Source organism: Pteropus vampyrus, unplaced genomic scaffold (assembly GCF_000151845.1).
Source record: "Pteropus vampyrus isolate Shadow unplaced genomic scaffold, Pvam_2.0 Scaffold116, whole genome shotgun sequence".
Classification (NCBI taxonomy): domain Eukaryota; kingdom Metazoa; phylum Chordata; class Mammalia; order Chiroptera; family Pteropodidae; genus Pteropus; species Pteropus vampyrus.
Window position 1 is genome coordinate 117,814 of NW_011888897.1, and position 23,055 is coordinate 140,868.

The window sequence follows — 23,055 nt, forward strand, 5'->3', positions numbered from 1 at the left end:
ATATTTTGCCAATAATTTGAAGATTTTTTCCTCTATGCAACTCAATTGTTCTATCCTGGGTTGTTTCTTGTCTTAAAAAAGAAATCAGTGAAATATATCAGATGAATATCTTCCAAATATTTTCAATTGTTTTTCTTTTAAAAGAAATTATGTATAAAATTCCCACATGTAAAACAAGCAAAATCAGAAATGCTCTGCTTGTATCAATACTGGGACCATCTAGGGACTTTCCTCTTTGGTCTGTCCTGCATCACCTTTTGCTATATTTTTCTTCCTATTACAGATGATGCTGAGTTTAAAGGCATAGAGAAAAAAATATATATAGTCAACAATATTCAACCAAAACTTGGGTGGCCAAATCAGTAACAAAAGCAAATGCAAAGGAAGAAGAGCCACTATGGGTGGAAAAAGGGAAAATGCCACATGTAACTTAAAGCAAACAAACAAATTCACGTACAAAAAATACCTCCCACTTGAAAACACCCACATTCTTTGCTTTTCTCCATTCTCCAAAGGCAATTTAAAGATAATTTGGTTGTGATTTTGGACTAGAACTTGGAATTATCTATAATTTATTTCTTAGTTTATAAAAAATATAATTGTTTTTTTGTTTGTTTGTTTATTTTTTCCATTAGGCAGGACAATGGAGGCATTGTATTTGACATCAGACACAGAATACCACTGGAAATAGAAAGCTTATCATTCTGGAGTTTATAAACTGAATCAGATAATAGAACTGGGTAATTTTAGGCTATAATATATAAAGGTGCTTATATACACTTTGTACATATATTATTACTTTTAAAGTATTTTCATTTACTTTTACACATTTATTTATACATCAACCCAACATATATTTATTGATATATGAGTCAGTTAATCAGAAGCTAGTCTAAGTTCTTGGGATAGATTAGTAATAAGACAAGCAAGATTCTTAACTCATGGAGCTTACAAATATGTGGACAGGTGAGTCTAATCATCAACAGATGAGATATAGTCGAATAGTATAAAGTGCTTTGAAGAACACAAGAAAAGCTGTATGATGTGATTCAGAGTAATAGGCAGGCACCCTGGTTATATTAGCTTCAGATTGAATAATCAGGGAAGACCTCCTGGAGAAGATGATATTTAAACTCAGAACTGATAATCAAGAAAAATCCCTCCACGCGAAGTTCTCAAGGCAAAGCATTTCTGCCAAAGCATAAGTTCAAGGGCCCTGAGACAAGAACAAATTGATGTGTCTCTGTGATAAAAAATGCCAGTGTTTCAAGACAGTGAAGGGGAGATGATTACAAGAAAGTTAGGAAGATACTCAAGCATTAGATTATTAAGATTCTCATAGGGCAAAGAAAATATCCAAACGAACGTTCAGCAGGCACTAAAGGGGTGGTAAATTGTAAAGAACTAAAAAATAAAATAAAATTTACAAAAAGTCAGACTGTTTTTTATTATCACCATGTGTCAGCAATACTACACATGTCAGTGATAAAATATTTCCTGAAAATATCTTTTGTTAGCCAAAGTTTTAAACAATTATTGTGGTTACTGTTAAGTTTTAAAACTATTTATTTATCTACACAGTTAATTCTTATTACCCATGGTAGTTTGTTCTATGAAGTCACAGAGAACATCGAATAGATATTGCTTCTAAGGGAAATGTAAGGTTAGGTTCCTGTGAGCATCTGGTCACAACATTTTTGTCAACAGATTAGTATACAGACTTGCTTCGTATTGTTTCTGCTTAAAGACATCTTAGGTAACATATGCTAACTAAGTGATTCATTAACACTAAACTCATGGCCAACAGCACTGTAATTCATGCTTAAATTAAAGTTACTAAAACTTTTCTGGCAGACTGGGTCTGGGCTGGGGTGGGGTGGGGTGGTGGGAGGAGAAAGTCACTTATTTACTCTCCATTGCGCTCTCTTCTATTCTGATATGTGTTACTGAGAACTGCAGAACCCTTGGCATGTCACAACTCTGTCCAAATTTCTGCACTAAGAGACCTGTTGGCAAACTCTAGCAAGGCATTTAGTAGTTTAAGGTCATGCCTCTGAGATGGTCCCAGCCCCTCTTAAATGCCTGCCTGAGAAACCTTAAGGCTTTCAGGAGAATGTACTATTTGTTCTACTTAAAACTTGGTGATGAGGGATAGGCCCCTGAATTCCCTCTTAGAGCAGTTACTTTAGAAAGCTTGCAATTATAAATCTTTTCTCTGCCCTTTGAAATGTAAATCTAGCACCCAAAATTCTGTCTTCAAGGGCCTAAGACCCATCTTTTTGAATGCAAACATTCAGGAAGTTGGAGAGAGAACTAAGTCTCCCAGTACCTGTGGGAGGATAAAGGTGTGTAACTGCAGTGGCAGCACCACCCAGCTTCAACCCGCACCATTGCCTCCTGTCATAAAAATTAGGAGAAGTTTGTATCTCTTCCGGATAAGAATCGCACACAGATGACGTATTATTGAACTGTACATATGAAACCTATATAATTTGATTAACCAATGCCACTTCAATAAATTTAATAATAATAATAATAATAATAAAGACATAAAAGAAGTCTTCAGTCTTTTGTTTTGGGGGAAGTTGAGTTCAGTTTATGCTGAGCCTTCTCTATGGTACTACCATTACTGAAGTAACTCTGTCTTCATTGTTCCAATGTCAGATATCACCTTCATTTTGCTTGCTTCAAAATCTTGTAAATGGCTTGGGTATCTCTCTAGTTTTTAGCAAGGATAAGTGTTTTCCATATCTCCTCGATTTGGACATTATTATGGCAATTGAAAAAGAGAAAAAAAATCAAATATTTAGCATAACATTTCAGTCCCAGAATTCTCCATAAGCTGTTACTTGTAAGTGTACTTATACTAAAACAGTGAAGAAGGGAATGTTGCAAAACAGAAAAGATCATGAGTTTTGCAGCAAGAGTAGGTTTTGGTTTGATTTCTTGCTTCAATATTTTTATTAGCTTCTTAAAACTGAGCAAAGGACTAAAATTTCTATGTCTTACCTTCTTCATTTAAAATCAGGAAAATAATACCTACCACAGGGACTTTTTGGAAAATTAAGATTGAATGAGAAAACATGTGCTGTGGGTAATACCTGGCTCATAGTAATTTTTCAATAAATAATTACTACTTTGTATTATTAATCCCTGACAAATCCCAAAGAAATTTGTTTCCTTTCTGTGTTGTTACAACAATGTACCTCTTTATGGCATCCTTCATATATCTATCTGTAGATTTCCTCTATGAGACAATGTTTCTTCACAGGTATCATTTACCCATGTATCCCCAGCTCCTGCCAATTGAAGAGATGGGCATTCAACAAATGTTTAGTGAATGAGCGAGAGCATGAATAAATGAATCAACATATAGTTATAACAAAGTAATGGTAAACTTAAGGTACCAAAATTGTTAATAATTTACATAGGTCAAGTCAATTAATGATGTCAAACTCAGTTGTAAGATAATGAAAGCAGCATAAGACATTAATCTTTTCATGTTTCTTACATTTGGTCTGAACGAACTATCTATTGTGCTGCCTTATAGTTTTCTTAAGAGTCATCAGTCTCAGAAACAGGATCTAAAGGTACAAATGGGCACTTTACACAGCAGAGTTTTCATTTCCTGCTTTTGGATAACTGGTTGGACTACTTACTCTCAACTCATTAAAGCTCAGTAAATGCATATCCCTGATGACTTGAGTCATAGATCCTCTTTTGTCCACAGGCAGATGTCTTAGAAGAGAGGAAAGAGCTCTCAAATGCTCTGCCAATTCAGGAACTCCATAGAACAATGGAATACCTTTCTGAGCCAGAAAATTTGGATGAAAATGGATATACTCAGTTGGACTTCAGCTCTCGAAATATTGCCAGAAGACCTGTGTTCTCCGAGAAAGGTATTTCTTCTTTCTGTTTTCAACATTTTTATTCTTAGCATCTAAAATACTCAAGTGAAGAAAATTTGAGAAATTTGAGATTTGTAGGGATTTTATTAATATATTTAAAGTTTTTCAGAAGTCATTGAATGATTTGAATATGACTAACACTTTTTCATGGCAATCAGTAACTAATAAACAGTATTTAAATTAGTTATGATGATGACAGTAAATACTCATAATGTCTCTGTTCTATAGAAATAGACACTTTATCAGAGAGGAGCAGGTAATAAGTATGATGGACCATAGAGGTGAAAGAATTTCAGTAGAAGTGATTTGTTGCTTATCTGATAGAAAGGAGTAAATTGTAGAGTGGAGGTTAAGGAAATTTTAAAAAGTGTATATTGACAATATCAGGACACTGGAGACAAGAAAGAAGAGAATAAAAAGATGAAAATATGTGAGGGAAAAAAAAACAAACTTGTGATTTTGTGGTAAAGGACAAAGAAAAGTTGAAAGTCATAGGATTTAGAATCCTGAATCTGACTTGTATGTATGTGTGTGTGTGTGTGGCAGGGGGTAGGGGAGAGGGTGGGGGGGGGCAAGGATAAGAACTTGCTTTGGAATTTTTTTTTTTAACAAGAGGGAGTTCTTCATATACCAGTGAAGAAAAATATGTGTTAGATAAAAAGATCCTATTAGTAGGACATGAGTCTTAAACAAAATGTGAAAGGAGTGAAATATAGAGAAGGACATTAAAAGATCTCTCTCTCTAGAATGAACCATTTAGTTTCCTCTACGATTCTCTTATTTAACAACTCTCTGAAACGCTCTCACTGCTTATTCTCAGTCAAAGGCAAAACTATGTTCTTGGTGTGGTGATGTTAACACAAAATGAATTCTCTGTTATCAAGAGAGAGAGTATTCACAGGTTTTGACACCAGAATTTGCGCTCTTCTGCTTTCTGGTGATTTACATTGCACAATTATTTTCCTCTCGCCGCTTATGCAATTCTTTTCTTGAGCAACTTGTTGAAGAAGAGTGGAAAAACTAGATGATGCAAGAGGTAAGGAGGCGTGTGTCTGTTTATGCATATGCGTAGACAAATACTGAGTTACCTATATGCTAGTAGTCTCTAAACTGGGTGCTTTTCCATGTGTTAGATCATTTAATCCCCACGACAATCCTTTAAAGTATTATTACCCCAATTTTTCACAAAGAGAAATGAAATGACACAAGTAATTTTCCCAAGATTGTGCAATAAATCTGTAAAAAGGGAAGACTACCTTTAGTAATCGGTGCTATTTTCCCTATATTAAGCTGTCTCTTCCAAGAATGAGTGGGATTTCAGGAATCCTGTTAATGTAAGACCTATAGCCATCAATGTGGAACTGAAATCAGGAGTTCATGGTTACCAGGGCACTATACTCAAATTACAGTTCCAGAACCTGAAGTATGCTAAAGATGGGAGAAAAGTCAGACTAAGCCTAGATAAGCAGATTATCTGGGAAACAGTGATTCATGGTTCAATTTAGAATTTGCCTAATTTTGATGAATTGTATAACTGGAGTGATCCATGGTCTATCATCCTATTTCTTCATTCAATTTCTGCTCCCTCTGGCTCTTCAGGAACTTACAGGGCATCTCCTCATTGGCGTTGCATTGCTGTGACTCTGGGGATCTTATGCCTGGTAATGCTGGTGATAGCTGTGGTCCTGGGTACCACAGGTGAGTATTGCTGAGGAGGATTTTTATTTTTAACATCAGACATTTAATAAGCATTTATAACATGCCAGACACCCTTTTAACAGCTTGACATTCATAATCATATTAATCTCTAAATTAATCCTTTTGAATTAGTGCTATTGATTCTTGTTTTATTGATAAGGGAAATGAGAGACTGGAAGTTATTTTACTTTTCCAGGGTCATAATTAGTGGTAGGATTACAATTAGGAATTTAGGATATCTGTCTAAAAAACTCATACCCTTAACTACATTGCTCTACTACCTTCCTTGAATGGCTGGTTTCATAGCTGTGGAATTCCCAGGATAAATTAATGGAAAGAAATCAGAGGAGATAAAGAAGGAAGTAGTATGGTGCTATCTCCCTAATAAAATAAATTCCCTAAAGAGACTATATGCTATTTTTATGAGTCTCATGATTTAAGAAAATTATTTTATACCTCTTTAATCTAAACTCCTTTGGACAATACCAGGAATTACCTAAAGCATTACTAAATCCTAAGTAGATATTTTGTAAAAGGTGAATAAATGTCCTTAGATTGTATATCTCATGCAATCTATTGCTAATAGAGTATAATTGTGCCTTCAGAGAGTCTTATTATATTTCTTAATTATTCAAATGTTTATTGAGTACAGTTTATGTTATAGATACTGGACAGAGTCTCGAGGAGCTCTCATTTTTAAAATACAGAAGAAAGATAGCAAATTTGTTATTATTTCAAATCTACCATAGCTCAAATTAACTCTATTCCATTTGCCACTTGCTTTCTCTTTAATACTCTTTCTTCTTTACCTGCTTCATTTTGCTTTTTTTTGCTACACATCCTTTATGGAAGTTATTCCTTTCTATCTATTTAATCTATCATCTATTCTGTTCTATTCTAGTCTATTCTAGTCTAGTCTATTTTATTCTATTCATCTATTCTAGTCTATCTATCTATATTTATCTTTACTTCTCCATCAACAATGTATTATCTACTTATCATTGACCAAGAATGTATTTCTTTATATCACTACAGAAATATGGGTTTTGAGATTTTAATTTTAAACATAGTAGAATGACTTTTTTTTGTCACTATTGTTGTTGTTGTATACAAAGGTATTTGGAGATTTAATTCAGGAAGCAACCCATTGAAGAACAACAATTTTCCATCAAGAAATAAAGAGAACCACAGTCGACCCACACAATCATCTTTAGAAGCGAGTGTGGCTCCTACTAAGGCTCTTACAACCACAGGCAAGGGCAGAGTTAAATGATTAATTGATTCTGAATTCAGGAGAGTTAATTATTAGTGTTATGGCCTGGAGCAGGGGGGGTGAAGAAAGCACTTTTACACGATTGTGCATTCAAGGGAAGCACACATCAGTATTATCTCAATCTAATATGCCCCTGTCATATATACAATAAAGCAATATCATAAATACCCTATGCACTTGGCTGAGCAGTTCTAAGTTAATTTTCTTTTTTCAAATTAGTTACTCTCTCTGGTTATGTGTTTAGGCCTTCAGGAGACTGTCTAATTTGAAATGTGTTCTCTGTCCTTAGGGAACTGACATTTTAAAATGATATGATAAGAATAAGAAATAGCACATCAGAAAGGAAGAAAAGGAAAAAAAAAAGAAGGAAAATTGTTGGTAAAAATTAAAAGGCTAAATTAAACACACACAAAAGAGGTAGACCTAATAGATGTGTTCCTGAAAACTCTGGTTAAATTTGTTTTTCTTTAATTATACAATTTCATTGTTTTCATTACAATTTTATGTACCATTGGTCTTTGTTTCTAAAATGTCACAGTTGACCATGACAATATTTTGACTTCAATTTCCTATCTCTGGACCCATACTTTCCACTATTTTTATCAAGTAGCTAGTTCAAAATACTGATACTCTGTAATGTGAGTAATTGCTCTTATACTTTTAGCATTTGGAAAACTGTATTCTGAAATAGATCTCACACCTGTAAAATAAGTTAATGTGAAATTACTGTATACCTCAATGATTGACTTTGAGTTGACTTAATTTTAAGAGTTGTCATGAAGAAAGGGAGTTCAGAGATGATTTTGAAAGAATAGAAGACAAGTGAAGAAGGAAAGAAAGACTGACTGTTTAAAACACTTTTATAGTTAATTCAATTTTTAAATTTTAAATGAATGGGGCATTTTAATGTGATCTCTTTTGTAAAACCATGTCCCTATAGTTTGAATTGAAAATGAAATATATTAATAATAATTCATTAATTATTTATTGTGCCCTCAGGATGAATGATGCTTGCACTGAAAGAATAAAATGATATGATATGAACCTTATCGTATTTACCTTTTATTTGCAGGAGTTCTTTCCAGTTCTTGTCCCTCTAACTGGATTATACATGAGACTAGCTGTTACCTATTTAGCACATCAACAGATTCCTGGGAGAGTAGTAAAAGACAATGCTCTCGACTGGGCTCTAATCTTCTGAAGATAGATAGTTCAAAAGAATTGGTAAGTATAGATTTCAGCTATAATTATCTGTGGTCTATACTGAGTAGAAAAATATAGGGTCCAGGTAATGATAATTTTCCCTAAGAGAAAGTTATTTTTATTATCATCCAGAATTATAATAATAGCATTCATTAAACAGGTAAAGTGTATGATATATCTTTTTTAATTAATTAATTTAAAAAATGAGAACATTTTCTTTTAAAACAAATCCTTTCAAACACACTGCAAGTTTGCATGACTAAAAATCAGGCCACTACTCATTTTCATGAGTTCAGATTTCAATTTTTAAACTTGGTGGAATGGAACAGAAAATTCTCCCCTTTATCATAATTGTCAAGAAAAATAGCAGCAATGATATATACATTTATAAATCATTTACTCCTTGCAAGATACTGAGACAGACAATGAGGTTTAAAAAGTAAATTTGCTATTGCTATGCTCATATAATTGGTTAAAAAAAAAAAACACGCCCCAACAGAAGTTAAAAGTTAAGTATTTGATATTGACAATAAATGTGATAGGAATTAAGAGAGAGATCCCTGTAAACATAAAAAGTTTTACAGAAAAAGTGGAACTTACAATGCATCACAAATAAAGGCTAGAACTCAGATGGCCTATGAGAAGGGAATAATAGGAAAAAATAACACTATAAATCTAAACTTCTACACTTACTTTCACTATTCTATTTTTTTGTTTCTGTCTTATCTTACCCAACAGTAGTAGTTCACATGGAAATTAAAGATGTATGGCAAAAAAAGGGGCAGGGGGCGCTGAAAGTCTGTCTGGCTTTTAGACCTTCTATAACTACCTCTATATTGTGATATATTTGTTGACAATTCAAATATTATTAAACCCCAGGTTAGTTCTTCATAAAACATACAGTCAGACAAAATTATTTTTAACTCTGAGAAGCATTTCTTGACAAAGGTCATATAAAATTACATTTTCAATTTGAGGAAAAGATAGTGACCAACCATTCATGAAAATCACCTAGGGGACCTGTTGTCCTTGGATTTTGTGAGGTAGATTGAATGGAGGCAGTACAATTTAGAACTATGATGTATTCTGTAGAGAAAATTAAATAATAATGACACTGAAGAAGTGAAATATGCCTTTCGAGACACTCACTGGCATTTAAGAATCATCACTGCTCTCTAGGTTGGTGCTAGTGAATGCATGTATTCTTCACCAAGGTGATTCAATCTGTTGTCTCTTTCTCAAAATCTGTAAGAGTCTCTCTCTGTCTTGTCTCTGTTTTTGACTCTCTAGCTCTATTTTCTCTATCAGTACCTCACTCTCTCCTTGTATATTTGTATTTATGTTTCCCTACAGGAATTTGTAAGAAAGCAAGTGTCTTCCCAACCTGATAATTCATTTTGGATAGGTCTCTCTCGCCATCAGACTGAGGGACCGTGGCTCTGGGAAGATGGTTCAATGTTTTCTTCTAACTTGTAAGTATCTGGAGAGACAAAGGCTCATATCCTTTCTCAGAAAGGTCAGAGCATGTCAAGCAGTTGAGAATGCGATTTGTTGATCATATATAAGAAAGACAGAGAGAATAATGAATAGCGATGGGGAGAAAGAAAAAAATGAGCCAGGAAACAAGAAAAGAAGAGAGTAGCAGAGGACTTTATAGTAAAAAGAACCACATGGCGATCTAGTGCTATCAACACAAGTGTTCCCTCAACTTTCTCATCAGAAGAGCATCTGGTACCTGTTTGAAGTTGCCAGTAAGGGGTAGTCACTATTGGTCAGTGTAAAACTGTGGTTAAGAGCATGGGCTCTGGAGTCAAGTCTCAGCTTGAGTCCATGAATGGCCCACTTGCGTGTGAAATTAGATAAGTTGTTTAACCTTTTTGAGCCCCTCTTTCCTCATCTGTAAATAAGAATAAAAATAGTAGCTACCTCTCAGGATTTTGAGATAAAGGAAATACTAGTAAAATCACTTAGCTAGAGTCTTACACATGGTAAATGTGTAATATAAGGTATTATCATTGATTTTAAAAGCAACTACATTTCACATTTCATAAAGTTCTTTTAAACATCTTTCACATTTGCTTGATTATGAATTCTTCCTCATTGTGTATGTATTAATTAGGGATATCAAGAGAAGATCTATGTAAATCTCTTATTGGTTCTGTTTCTCGGAAGAACTCTGACTCACACATATAAAATGAGGAAGTATTTTTATATGGATATTTATTATGAGGAATTAGCTCACATGATTATGGAGACTGAGAAGTCCCGTGATCTGTCCTCTGTAAGCTGGGGACCAGGAAAACCTGTGGTATAATTCAGTCCAAGTGTGCAGAGCTGAGAACCAGAGGAGTTGGTAGGGTAAGCCCTAGTGGCAGGGCAGGATAAGATGTCTCAGCTCACACAGCAAAACAGAGAAAATGAGAAAGCTTCTTCCTTCCTCCCCCTTTTTGTTCTGTTTAGGCACTCAACAGATAGGATGACGCCCACCCACATTGGGGAGGACAATCTACTCTACTGAGTTCACTGATTCCAATACTAATTTTATCCAGAAACACCCTCACAGACACTCTCAGAAGCAATGTTTAATGTGAGTGTGGCCAGTCAAGTTGATACATAAAATTAACCATTACAAAGCATTGAGATCTTCCTCATTGCAATTGTCATTCATTTTCTTTTTAATATCTGCAGGAAGTGAAATTACATTCTCCTTTTAATGTTCTATTATTGGACTGTGTGTGTGTTTGTGTGTGTGCCTGTTTCTTTTTCTTTTTCTCATCAATCTCAGTGGTGTGTTTTCCAATTTTATTAATCTTTTTAAAGTTTTGGTTTTATTGATTTTCTCTTTTTGTGTCTTTTACATTTTTCTTTCAGTAATTTTAGTTCTCATCTTTATTACTTCCTTTCATCCAATTTTTTGGGTTGAATTTTCTATTTTTTCTCTAACATTTTTTATAGATGCTTGACTTCTGCAATTCACCCTTTCTTTTTCTAAAATATGTATATTTAAGGCTATAATTTTAATGTATTTCCATTGTCGTTAAGTTCAAAATACTTTTTATTTTCCATCATTAGTTGTTCTTTGAGTAATGAATTACTTCAAAATGTATTTCTTAATTTATAAATATCTTTGTTCTTATAGTTAACCTTTTGTTTTAAGTTTCAGCTTAATTCCACTGTGGTCAGAGAATGTACTCAGTGTGATTGAAGTTCTCTTATTTTTATCTACTTCTTCCCATACTAAGAGAATTATATTAAAATCTTCCACTGTGGTTCTACTTAGAATTCTGCAGACATTATAGCTGATGTGTTGGAGCCACATTATTAGATGCAGATAGGCTTAGAATTGTTATATCTTACAAGTATACGGTCTATTCAATATACTTTTTCTTTTTTAACTGATTTAATACTTTATATTAGTCCATCTTTTTTTATATTTACTTAAATTTACTCTTTTACTAATATTGTAGTAATTACTCTAGAGATTACACGTATTCTTCACTTATCAAAATCTAATACTAGTTGGCCTTTTTATGTTTTTTTTTTCTGGGAAATATAAAAATTAGACTATTCCTTTACTCTGAGTACTCTTTTCCCAATTTACATTCTATTATTTTTGTGTATCTTAATGCTGACACATATTTTTCTACATTTTAGTATCTCTCAGATTGGCATGTGTCTTACAACTGCTGGCATTTTATAATTATATAAGCCTGGTGTGAAGTTGAATTATGTCAAGATTGATTAGCATTTGTTTCTGCCAGTCAAAAAGAGGCACCACAAACTCAAAAGTACTTAAATTAAACACTCCTCTCTTTCTCTCCCTCCCTCCCCTTCCCTCCCTTTCTTCCTCCCTTCCTTCCTTCCCTCCTTCTTTTCTTCCTTCTTTCAAACACACTGGTATTATGGATTCAGAAAAAAGAACTCTATGAGTATCAGACTGTGATTCAATTTCTCAGACGATATATTTTTTTCCTCCCACCTTCCATCTGGTGGCAAGATTGAGACATGCACTTTTCATTGTTATTCTTTTCTGTTTTGCAGTTTTATTTTTCATTGACTCCATCAAAATAATCCTTGGTTTTCTAATTTCTGCAGGGTTTTCTATTAAGTTCTTATCCTGGATGAATTTATTTCACAGTATTAGATTAAATAAATGGTACATCAACTATTGATGGTATCTTGGATTCAGTAAAAATATAACCGTAGAAAACAGTAGATGTATAGATTTATGCAGTCAGTTCATCCAGATTTTCCCACATATTTATGGTTTTCATTGCTTCTTAGTCCTTTCTACCCCTCCTACATTCTATTTTGAGTAATTTTCCTTAAACTTGAAGAATACTCTTCAGTATTTCCTTTAGAGTTAAAATTTTCATGTTGAATTTTGTTTGTCTAAAATTGTTTTATTCCAACTTTTCTAAAAAAATATTTCTTTGAGTATAAAATGAAACATTTTTAGTTTTTTCTCTCTCAATTATTCAAATATATTCTTATAATGTGTTCTAATTTTATCATTGTTTTTAAAAAATCAGCTGTTTGAAGATAATAAATGTTTTAAATCTATGTCTCTTTTCAGCTTTGGAAAAGTCTCAGCCATACTTTCTTCCAATGTTGCTTCCTCCCTGTCTTCCCTTCTGGAATCTCAGTTACATGCATTATAGACCTATTCACAATATTTTATATGTCTTGTTTGCTTTTTCCTGTATTTTTCATCCTTTTTTCTTCAGTCTATTCGCTTTTCACATATTTTTCAGTTCATTAAATTTTTTTCTCATTGTTGCTATTCTAATGTTAAAAGTATCCATCAAGTTTTAAATGTTGTTCAGTAAATTTTTCAGTTCTATAATTTCAACTTAGTTTTTCTAAATCTACTCCATTACTATTTGTAATTCCTAGCATCTAACTTTCTCAATATTCTCTTTTTATTCATAGAATACACCGAATATAACTGTTTTAACATTTATCTCTGATAATTCCAATGTCTTATACTGCTGTGCATTTGTTTCTACTATATTTTTCTCCTATTTTTCATTCATGTTGATTTGTTTTTTTATATGTCTGATTATTTTTGATAATGTGCTTAACATTATATATTAAATGTTTGTAGAATTAATTTGAAGTTTACAGAATGGCTTTTCATTGTATTCTAATATAATTCTGCCTTCAGAGTGCATCAAAATATATAGGATTGTATGCCCTGCCTTTAAATGGCCTTGATAGCTAAGATTCTTCCTTTAGTTCTAGATCCTTTTCAGGAATAACTCTTCTACTTGCTCTACACACTAAATATACCCAATAATAGTTTCACTAAACTGTTGTTTTATTTGATAAATATATTTCTAGGTAAGAGGTTGAGAGATAAGTAACGAACTGTCTATAGAATATTAATTGTTTTCTTTCTTGTCAGAAGCTTTATTTTGCAACTATAGTATTTCTTAAAAAAACAAAAACAAAAACTGAGTCATTTTTATGCCTTAATAATGAAGGCTATTCTGTTAACATTTGAGAACGAACACAATCTAAATTCAAGCTTCTTTTTCCAATAATACAGACAGTTCAGAAACTCGTTTCACTGATACCCTCATCAATTTACTTAATATTGTGTAAAATAGTAGACAGTATTCATTATGTTTATTCCAATTACCTTATTGTATTTTATTTTAACAGGTTTCAAATCAGAAGCACAGTTTCCCAGGAGAACTCATCTCACAATTGTGTTTGGATTCACATGTCAATAATTTATGACCAACTTTGTAGTGTGCCCTCATACAGTATTTGTGAGAAGCAGCTCTCGATATAACCATGTATTGGCATGAAGATACAGAGAGAAGTATATAAAATATTAAGGAGAGGAGAAAACAAAACAGAAAAGAGAGATATTTGAGTTTAAATTAAATGCTGAAATTTTAAGAGAGCCTAGCCAACATTAATCTAAGCTGAGAAACAGAATGAAAAGACTGATATCTGTATGTAACTCTATTTTTAAGCTAGTATTATATTCTAATTAACAGGCCTAGAAAGGGAATCAGGGCAGTTGGACTTGAATTTTTATTCTACCATTGACTTGGTATTTACCTAGATTTAGCTACAAATACTTGGTGTTTCAAGGAGATTTTAATTTCTGGCTTTATCAGAGTCATTTTCTTGTCCTTAAAAAGTGCCACTGGAGGACACATGGTGTGTTTCCATGATTTGTTACTTTACTTGTATCAGTGCATCAAACACAGGTGGAAGGCACGATATATTTCTGAAGAGTTAAAGGAAGAAATTAAAAATACGTATCTTCATTATAATCAGAGCTATTTTATTATTTTTTTCATCAGTATGGTCATGATTATTATCAAAAACATCATGAGAAAAACAGCAACTGCATCCTTTTTTTTTTTTTTTTTAATAATGAAATAGCCCAGAGAATATGTCTGTCACACCTCTGACTAATAGGATCTTATGTAATGTGGAATTGTAGGGAAACTGCTGTTTTAAGAAAACTTCTTCTGTTTAAATACTGTCAATCAAAAAAAGATCTGATAATAAATATTAAAATGTAACCAATTCTATTGACAGAGATATTAACATTTTGGAATGCAAAACATGTTTTATTATTTTTTTATGATTACCATTTTGCAGTTTTCAGTAATTCTTCAGTTATTGCTGTAAAAGGTATTATTGGAACATGACTATGTTTCCTCATATAATGATTTGTCTCTTTCTTATTTTCTTTTAAACTTTCCCACTAGTGCTATTTTTATTTCCAGTGGGGATTTCCATGTTATTGTAGAGGCATTTTACTGTCTTCCCACATTTATTAATGTGATGAGAAACTGTGTCAGGTTCATTGGATTTTTTTAACTTTAAAATGCTTAATTTTGTGTTATGCGAATTTCACTTTAATTAAAAAAAAAAGTTAATCAAACAAACTTTGGCCTCCAAATTTTGTGCCGTGTGTAATAAACACTATCACAATTTTCCCTCTCTCTAAAAATGATTAATTTGGCACTGGAGAAGAGCTAGTGTAGTAGATAATTTTGTGTTGAAGAATAAATTTGGGATCTTAAAAATATAAAAGTCTAAAAGAAGAAGACAGAGATTTTTAGTGAATTTACTATTATTTTTAAATATACAAACCTCTATTGTCACTATCTAAAAAGAAATGAGGAAAAGAGAAAGATAATTCAAGTTTAGAATTAAATTAAGATATAAGGTGGAATTTTGAAGAGATGCCATGTACTTTAACTTTGTTTTGGGTTTGATTGGTTCCTCCTGGGTTCCCGAAATGAATTGGATGAGTTGGAAGAATCATGATACTGAAGGAAAATAATTCTGGATACTGAATGTCCAGCTGTACTTACCTAGAACAGATAGGCTAAACAACAATAACCTATGACTTAAAGATAAAAGCATGAATATGACAAAAGTGATGGTGTAAAAGAAGATTGCTCTAGGTTGTCTAAGGTACACTAAACTTGACTTGTTAATACCTATTTATTTATACCACAGCTTACATGGAAATATACATGACAATGAACAGAAAATGTCCACACTTTTCCAAGAGACAGAAAAGAGAAAATAGCTGCTAGCTGAACTTATGCCCAAAGGATAAATTCAAGATGAGTAATGAGGAAACAATTTCTTATTCAAGGGCTACCATCTGCTCTTGCCTGAGCTCTCGCAATAATCTTTAAAGTAGTCTCCCAGCATCCACCTTTGTCCTTCTATAGTCCATTTTCAAACATAGCGAGTGATTCTATAGAGCCAGAGGAGAGAAAGAGCAATTAGGGGGATCGTTTTATAAACTAAATAAATGTCTAACCGATACTGTATATTTGAAATTCATAAAATAAAATTTTAAAAAAACTTAAAACCAAACATGTCGGCCCTCTACTGAAACACTTCTCAACTTCTCGTATATCTTAGAGTTAAAAAAAAAAATCAAAACAAAAAGCAAAAGACTTTTATAATTGTCTATAAGACAATTAACTGTGGCCCGCTTTACTCCTTTGAGCTAATCTACTTTTCTCCTCTTCACTCATTTCGTTTAGGACACTGGTTTCTCTGTGACTTCTCAGCTATACCTGGCAGTCTTCCCCATCAGGGCTTTTGAGCTTCCTGTTCTTTTTACTTGAACAATTCTTATCCCAGAAATCTGTGAGACCTGCTCTTTCACCTCTTTCAAGTCTCTGCAGAAATATCACTTTCTTAATGAGGCTGATTCTACCTTATTTAAAATCAGCAGCCCTTCTTCCCATATATTCTTAATTTCCCTTACCCTCTATATATCTTCATTACTCTTATCATAGTCTAATAAACTCTACTATTTATTTATTTACTTATTTTTTTGTATATCATTTGCTTTCCTCCATAGAATGTAGACTCTAAATGGACAGAGGGTTTTGTTTTATACTGATGTATCCTTGAATGGTACCTGCAATAAAATAGGTGTTCAAAAAAGTTTTTTTCATTGTTAAAAAAAATAAGTATTTAAGGACAAGTAAGTAGTAAAACGTTAATGTAGATTGTTTGGCAAATTATCAAGGATCTACATGAATCACTGAAGTTTGGAAAATAATTCTACTTGCTGTTTCATTAGAATCATAATTATCAGCACCTCCTAAATGTATTTTTTCCGGCCCCAGCTATTGAGATTTCTAATATTCCTTCTTCCTGCTTCATTTTTATATGTGCTTCACTTATCTTCAAATTTTTTGCTGCTTTTTTTTCCATAACATTTTCTAATACATGAATTCAATGCAAATGATCAAATTATTTTTGATTACCTACTTTCAATAAGGCATTATGCAAGAGAAAAGTCTCTTTAGGTTTGTCTTATTTAGAATAAACTGATGAGCAATACACAGCTTGAGATTCATAATGAATCCACATGTATATTTCTTAACCCATTTGTCATAGGGCCTGGATGTCCTAACCCAAACATCTTCTATACTCCTTTATATTTCGTGTGCTTGATTTGAGCCAAGCTCAAAATATAGAAAAGTATTGGTAGAATAACATAATCCTATTGTATTGATTTGAGAATAATTTTTAAACATTATCTAAAAACAATCTTCTCACTTGCTTCTCAGTTTAAGAAATTTAGACACAAATTGTTACCTGGCTTCCTAAAGTCACAGGTAGTAATAATTCTGTCTTTACATCCAGTAAAATGTGTAATTGTTTGTGATCATGATGTACCAAATGTGCTATAAAATGTTAAATCAAGTCCATATATTGTAAGAAGAAAGGTCTTTGAATTGATAACCAGAAAGCAGTTTTAAAGCTAATTCTGTGACTTTAGAGCAATTTCTTCATCTAGTTGGGCTCCAATATACTTTTTCATAAAATGAAATTAATGGCTGTCCGCTGAAGAATTATTTTCTTATCTGGAGAAAGGTCAGGTTTTTTTTGTCTTATTCAGGCTTTCAAGTGACTGGAAGAGACCCATTCGTTTTATGAAGGGAAATCTGCTTTTATGTTAAATATTAATCTCATCCAAAAATACCCTCAGAGAAACATTCAGAAGAATGTGTGACCAAATATTTGGGCTACCCCATGGCTCAGACAAGTTGACACATAAAATTAAGTATCACAGAAATTACCACAAAGGCAGAGAGAGGTTAAATTTAATCTAAGTGACTGAGTGAGTGTATAATGGGTAAGAAACTAGGTTTTATACATACATACATATATATATATATATATGTATATATATATATATATACACACATATTGTATATATATATATGTGTTTACGCACACACACACACAAACACACACACACACATATATCCCTCTGACTGATTATTGTTTTGCAGAGGCTGAAGAAACCTTGGTGCAATTGTAAAGTTTTGCCTTCTTTCCCCACTTAAACAGGAAATACAAACAGATGAACAAAAGAGATCTGAGAAGCACAATCCCTTCAGTAATTGTTCAGACCGAGACCGCCCAAATAGAAAACACATGCTATTTCCCCTTTGCCTGACCAATTTGGCATTCAGAGTACAAGTTTACAGGAGAAGGGCTGGGCCTTTCCAGGCAGGAACCGGAGTCAGAGGTTTCCCTGTTACTTGCTGGGAGAGAAGACCATTAGGCATGCCTTTCAGTGCCTGGGATTCTGAACTGTCTCGCAGTAGCCAGGCAGCTTGGGGCAATCCAACCACAGCACATCCTCACCCCTGCAGGAATCCTGATGCAGGCCAAGTACAGCAGCACGAGGAACATGCTGGATTCTGATGGGGACACCACCATGAGCCTGCATTCTCGAGCCTCTACTACAACCCAGCAGCCAGAGCCTGGGCACACAGGTACTCTGTCTCCCAGAGTCCAATTAGCCAGATTCTTGATAAATGCACGAGATGGGCTACTCTCTCCTACGAATGTACAAAATAGAAGAAGGACAGAAAAATGTTTTCACGATTTACTATAATGTGTAATTGTTCACTTTCTACCACTTGCATGTTACATATAAGAACAACTAAAAAATTAAACTCAGTATGTACACAGATGTTTGTTTTTATAAGATTCTATTGCTGGCAGAGTGCTTTGCATTTGAAGGTGTAGGGCTTTTATCGAATAGTATAGCATATGAAGGTGAGATTGTATGTACAATTAAAAACGTATCCCTTTCCCTTCCCGCCATCCCATGAAGGCCAGAACTAATGATGTTTTATTTACCATCTGTGACCTGATCTGAGAATTTAGATTTGTAAAGGCTGCCTTTTTGTTAGTTTTGAACTCATGGCTTTAGAAAGAAGATTCCAAGCAGATACGTCAACTCGCATTCTGTTGTAATATTCTGCAGCTTGAAGTTGTGAGGCTTTGGGTGAGTCATGTCAACATCAGCAGTTTGGTTTCATCATCTGTGAAATGAGGGGACATTAAAGCAAATGCTTTCTAAGGTCCCCTTAACCCTGAAATTCTGTGATTCGATTATCTAATTGGTAGTCTCTGGTGCAATTACATCCCATCTCCTTCCCTTTTGTTCTATTGACTCCTAGACTATTATTGAGATGATTGAATTAAATTATGAAAATATTTCATTTCAGTTACATTTAGCTTCCATCTTATGCTTTATTTCCAATAATTCACCCTGTGACATAGTAATCAAAAAAATATATACATATATATTTTTTTAGTCTATAGAAGAGAGAATTTACATACATAAAAAAGAATCTTATTACCTGGGCAACTCAGCCAATCTAAAGCAAAAACGTGACTTGAGTTCTAGTGAAATGGTCTTACACTGTAATACAGACAAGACCAGGTATGCCACTTACTAACTATGTGATATTGGATAAATATCCTGGGGCCTCCGTTTCTTCATTTATAAAATTCTAATGAAAATAAACATGTGTATAGTGATTATTATGTGCCTGGCATTTTTTTTTTAAATGCCTACAGCACCTGGTCTTCCTAGGTGGTCTCCCATCCGAGTACTAACCAGGCTCAACCCTGCTTAGCTTTCGAGATCAGATGGGATCGGGCGTGTTCAGGGTGACATGGCCATAGACCAGTGCCTGATATTTTTAAAAGCACTTTATACATAGTGATTCATATTAACTTAAACTAATGTTAAATTGAAGTAACAAAACCTCTTATAAATAAGGGACTATGAATACTGAGATTGATCAGCTCTGTAAAGTCCTTGGTACATTAGACACACCAAAAACCTAAGTTTCTTTCAGGATTCCATTCCTTGAGAATCCCTAAAGTGTTCTGTTTAACATTTTTGTGTTGGTGTGCATCAGAGATTTACTCAGTGCCTGGATCTTAAAGTGTTCTTTCTCTTTGACCAAATCTAGGTTCTCTTTACTTCTGCGAATCTGGACACACATCTTTTTCCCTGTTCTCTTCCATTTCTCTTTATCAAATAACTTTTAGGCTTTCTTCCTTTCCCCTACTAAACGTTTCCATTCACTTTCTATTTATTAAACGAGACTGAAACTCACTGAAGTGGCTTTTTTTTTTTCTAAATTACTTAATAAACTGTGAGGGAATACTGGAGATTTTCAGCCTCCTTGATGTGAAACAAAGTGACAACTTGGGGGTATTGGTTTCTGTAGCCATTACATATGTGTAATAGGATAAGATATATTTTTTTCTAATAAATCCTGTGAAGAGTCAGTGCTTAGGGCTGTGGCTTTAAGTGGCTTCCAAAACTTCATTTTTCACCATTTCACAGCCAGAAACTCTCACAAGGATTAGTGATCAGCATAATCTGGAACAGGGTGTACAAATAAGTTCTGTTGAAGTTGGAGGGTGGAGAGGGAGGTGGAGTGGGATAAAACACTAACTAAAGCATCTGGCAACCTTTTTTGTTAAGAAGTGGAAATTGAAACAGCAGAAATAGAGGTTACAAAGCAGTGTCTTCGAGGCAAATATCTGAAAATAGTTATCTTATCCTATGTGTAAAATATCTTGTTTTCATCTTGTGATAAAGCAGTAGTTAGAGGAATGTAACTATTGAACTCTAATTATTTCTTAGGAAAATAGATCTGATATAATTTTGCTGATAAAAATAACAGAACGAAATCACTCTGGAAGTTTTTTGACAATGCAGAAGATTGAGGTTCAACATAATATTGTGGCATAATTATGACTAGAAAATTTTAGAATTAATAAAAATAAATAATATATTAATATATTAATTAATTTATTTTTTATATTTTATTTTTTAAATGTAAAAGTTGTGAATGTGTTTAAAAAATGCTAAAAGATTTGAAAGATAGTAAAAATGAAAGACAATACCGTCATGCCCTTCCACAAACTTGTACTTGGGGTCATGTTACGACAGGCCTATCACAAAGTACTGAGGATATAATTCCAAATATGATATTATCCTTGTTTATAAGAAAACTTAAAGTCTAATACAGTTCCCAAGGCAGTAATTAGTGTGTTAAGATGCCGTGATGAAAGCATGACCATGGTACAATGGAGAGCTTGGTTACTTTTATTTGGTAGGGGTAAAGAAGATCAGGAAATATTTGAGAGGAGTAACCATTGAGTTGGGTTGACTTTAAGATGTTCCTCATGATATGGAAGCAGAAATGGGAGAATTTAAGGGGCTGGGGGCACTACAGGCAGACACATCAGAGAATCATTGGGGGTCTTAAGAAACTGTGTTTCAGAGAACTATAAGCAATATGCTATAGCTGAGGTGTAGAGCTGGAGAGGGGAAACTTGACAAGCAGTAAGTCCGGAAAGTTAAGGAGGAAGGAGGACCTATTATGTCATACTGAATATTCTGAGTCTATTCAGGGGGTAAAATGAGGTCACTGAAGCATCTAAACAGGAAATAATGTAATCAGTTTTGTGCTTTGAGAAAAACATCTAGGCTACAATGAGAAAGATGGATTGGAGGAATATGAAACTGGATGTGCTAACACCCAGATTTCGTACTTGTGTAAGCGTGGGATTAGGAGAACCTGAACCAAAACAGTATGGGAATGAGGAGGAGAAATCAGATATAAAGGATGTCAAGGAGGCAGAATTTAAAGAACTGGTGACTGGTGACAAATGGAAAGACAAGAAAGGGAGAGCATAGGTTAACTAGGTTCTATCTGATAATACGGAGATGGTCCTGCCAATAACTGAAATAGAAACTGCAGGAGGAATAGGAAATAAGGTAATGAATTCAGGTGGAGTTTGAGATGCCTGTGGAAGAAGGGACACGCAGTCGGAGTTGCCCCCAAACACTTGTGTATACAGCATGTGGACCGGAAGTGAGGATTCTGAGCTACATATTTGCGTGAGAATTGTTAGCATTTAGGTAGGAATTAAACTTTCTGAGAATGAGTGATATCACTGAGGAAGAGAACGTAAAATAAAAAGACCAAAAAAAAAAAAAAAAAAGAGTGCCAAGGAGAGAATTTTAGGAATGCAAAATTGAGGGGCAGAATGAGCAAGAGATTCCAATAAGAGCTACTAAGAATGAATGGTGGACAGTGTAGAAGTGACCAGGAAAGAGGCATCTAGGAAGCCAAGAGGCAATAACTTCAAAAGAAATGGAAGCCAACAGTAGTGAATAATGAATTTTAAAAACAATAATAAATGTAATAGAGAGTTCAAAGAAGAAGAAGGCGAAAAACAATTTACTGTTTTAGCGATAAGAAGAAAAATAGATTATTGGTAATTTTTAATAGTGAGGGTTTAGAAGATACTCATTGTTAAGTAAGAAAATAAATAATTTAAGAAATTTCCTTTCTTTCTTTTTCTTGTTTTTCTTTTTTTCTTTTTCTTTTTCTTTTCTTTTTTTTTTTGAGGAGGAACCTAGCTGTAGAGACAAAAGATAAAGTGTTAGAACTGAGGTGTTATGGAGTTGCATGAATTTTTTTTAAGATCTGGCAGATTTTAACTCAATTGAGCTTGAAAAGAATACTGCTATTAGATAGATAAATAGATGATAGATAGATGATAGGTAGATAGATAGATAGATAGATAGATAGATAGATAGATAGATGATAGATAGATAGATAGATAGATAGATAGAGAGATAGATAGATAGATTATAGGTAGATAGTTGATAGATAGATGATAGATGATCAATAGATAGATGATAGGTAGATGATAGAGAGAGAGAGATAGAGAGAGAGAGAGAGAGAGATAGATAGTAGAGATAGATAGATAGATAGATAGATAGATAGATAGATAGATTATAGGTAGATAGTTGATAGATAGATGATAGATGATCAATAGATAGATGATAGGTAGATGATAGAGAGAGAGAGAGAGAGAGAGAGATAGAGATAGATAGATAGATAGATAGATAGATAGATAGATAGATAGATAGATAGATAGATAAGAATACAGCTAGAACACTTCACAGTAATGATATACCAGGAGGAAGGAAAATGAATAACTCATAGACCAAAATTTCTGCTGACTGTTAAAAGTATTCCTAGCAAAAGAATATGAAAACCTATTTGAATTTAAGAAAAAAAATCTTAATGATAAATTTAAGTTCCATTCTTTCTTTATTCA

General features: G+C 33.5%; 2 protein-coding genes and 1 non-coding gene across 6 annotated transcripts in view; 2 read left to right on the forward strand and 1 right to left on the reverse strand.

Moving 5' to 3' along the window:
- Window positions 1-3,484: 3,484 nt before the first annotated feature.
- CLEC7A (C-type lectin domain containing 7A) lies at window positions 3,485-14,999 on the forward strand. Of its 4 annotated transcripts, XM_011365746.2 has the most exons (7): window positions 3,485-3,590; window positions 3,735-3,899; window positions 5,508-5,606; window positions 6,722-6,859; window positions 7,952-8,103; window positions 9,436-9,554; window positions 13,750-14,999. In XM_011365746.2, the coding sequence occupies exons 2-7, from the start codon at window positions 3,797-3,799 to the stop codon at window positions 13,880-13,882; spliced, it is 744 nt and encodes a 247-aa protein (XP_011364048.1). In that variant the 5' UTR covers window positions 3,485-3,590; window positions 3,735-3,796; the 3' UTR covers window positions 13,883-14,999. The 4 variants fall into 4 exon arrangements, with proteins under 4 accessions (XP_011364048.1, XP_023389792.1, XP_011364051.1 ...); XM_023534024.1 differs by lacking the exons at window positions 3,485-3,590; window positions 13,750-14,999 and adding an exon at window positions 10,543-10,661 and having other exon boundaries at window positions 3,597-3,899; XM_011365747.2 differs by lacking the exons at window positions 3,485-3,590; window positions 6,722-6,859 and having other exon boundaries at window positions 3,611-3,899.
- Window positions 15,000-18,265: 3,266 nt separating this feature from the next.
- The window catches only part of CLEC1A (C-type lectin domain family 1 member A), a 19,282-nt gene continuing 14,492 nt past the window's right edge, over window positions 18,266-23,055 (forward strand). Inside the window, exon 1 of the mRNA XM_011365750.2 lies at window positions 18,266-18,380. Coding sequence (XP_011364052.1) covers window positions 18,266-18,380 — 115 coding nt within the window. The remainder of the gene's footprint in view (window positions 18,381-23,055) is intronic.
- LOC111743559 lies at window positions 19,468-19,586 on the reverse strand. The gene has a single exon (XR_002781778.1). It is a non-coding gene; the product is annotated as a 5S ribosomal RNA (ribosomal RNA).

Coding starts and splice junctions, on each gene's coding strand:
- CLEC7A (XM_011365746.2), top strand. CDS start 3,797: ATGGAATACCTTTCTGAGCCAGAAAATTTGGATGAAAATGGATATACT. Junction 3,900..5,507: donor ACCTGTGTTCTCCGAGAAAG/GTATTTCTTCTT, acceptor CTGGCTCTTCAG/GAACTTACAGGGCATCTCCT. Junction 9,555..13,749: donor TCAATGTTTTCTTCTAACTT/GTAAGTATCTGG, acceptor TTATTTTAACAG/GTTTCAAATCAGAAGCACAG.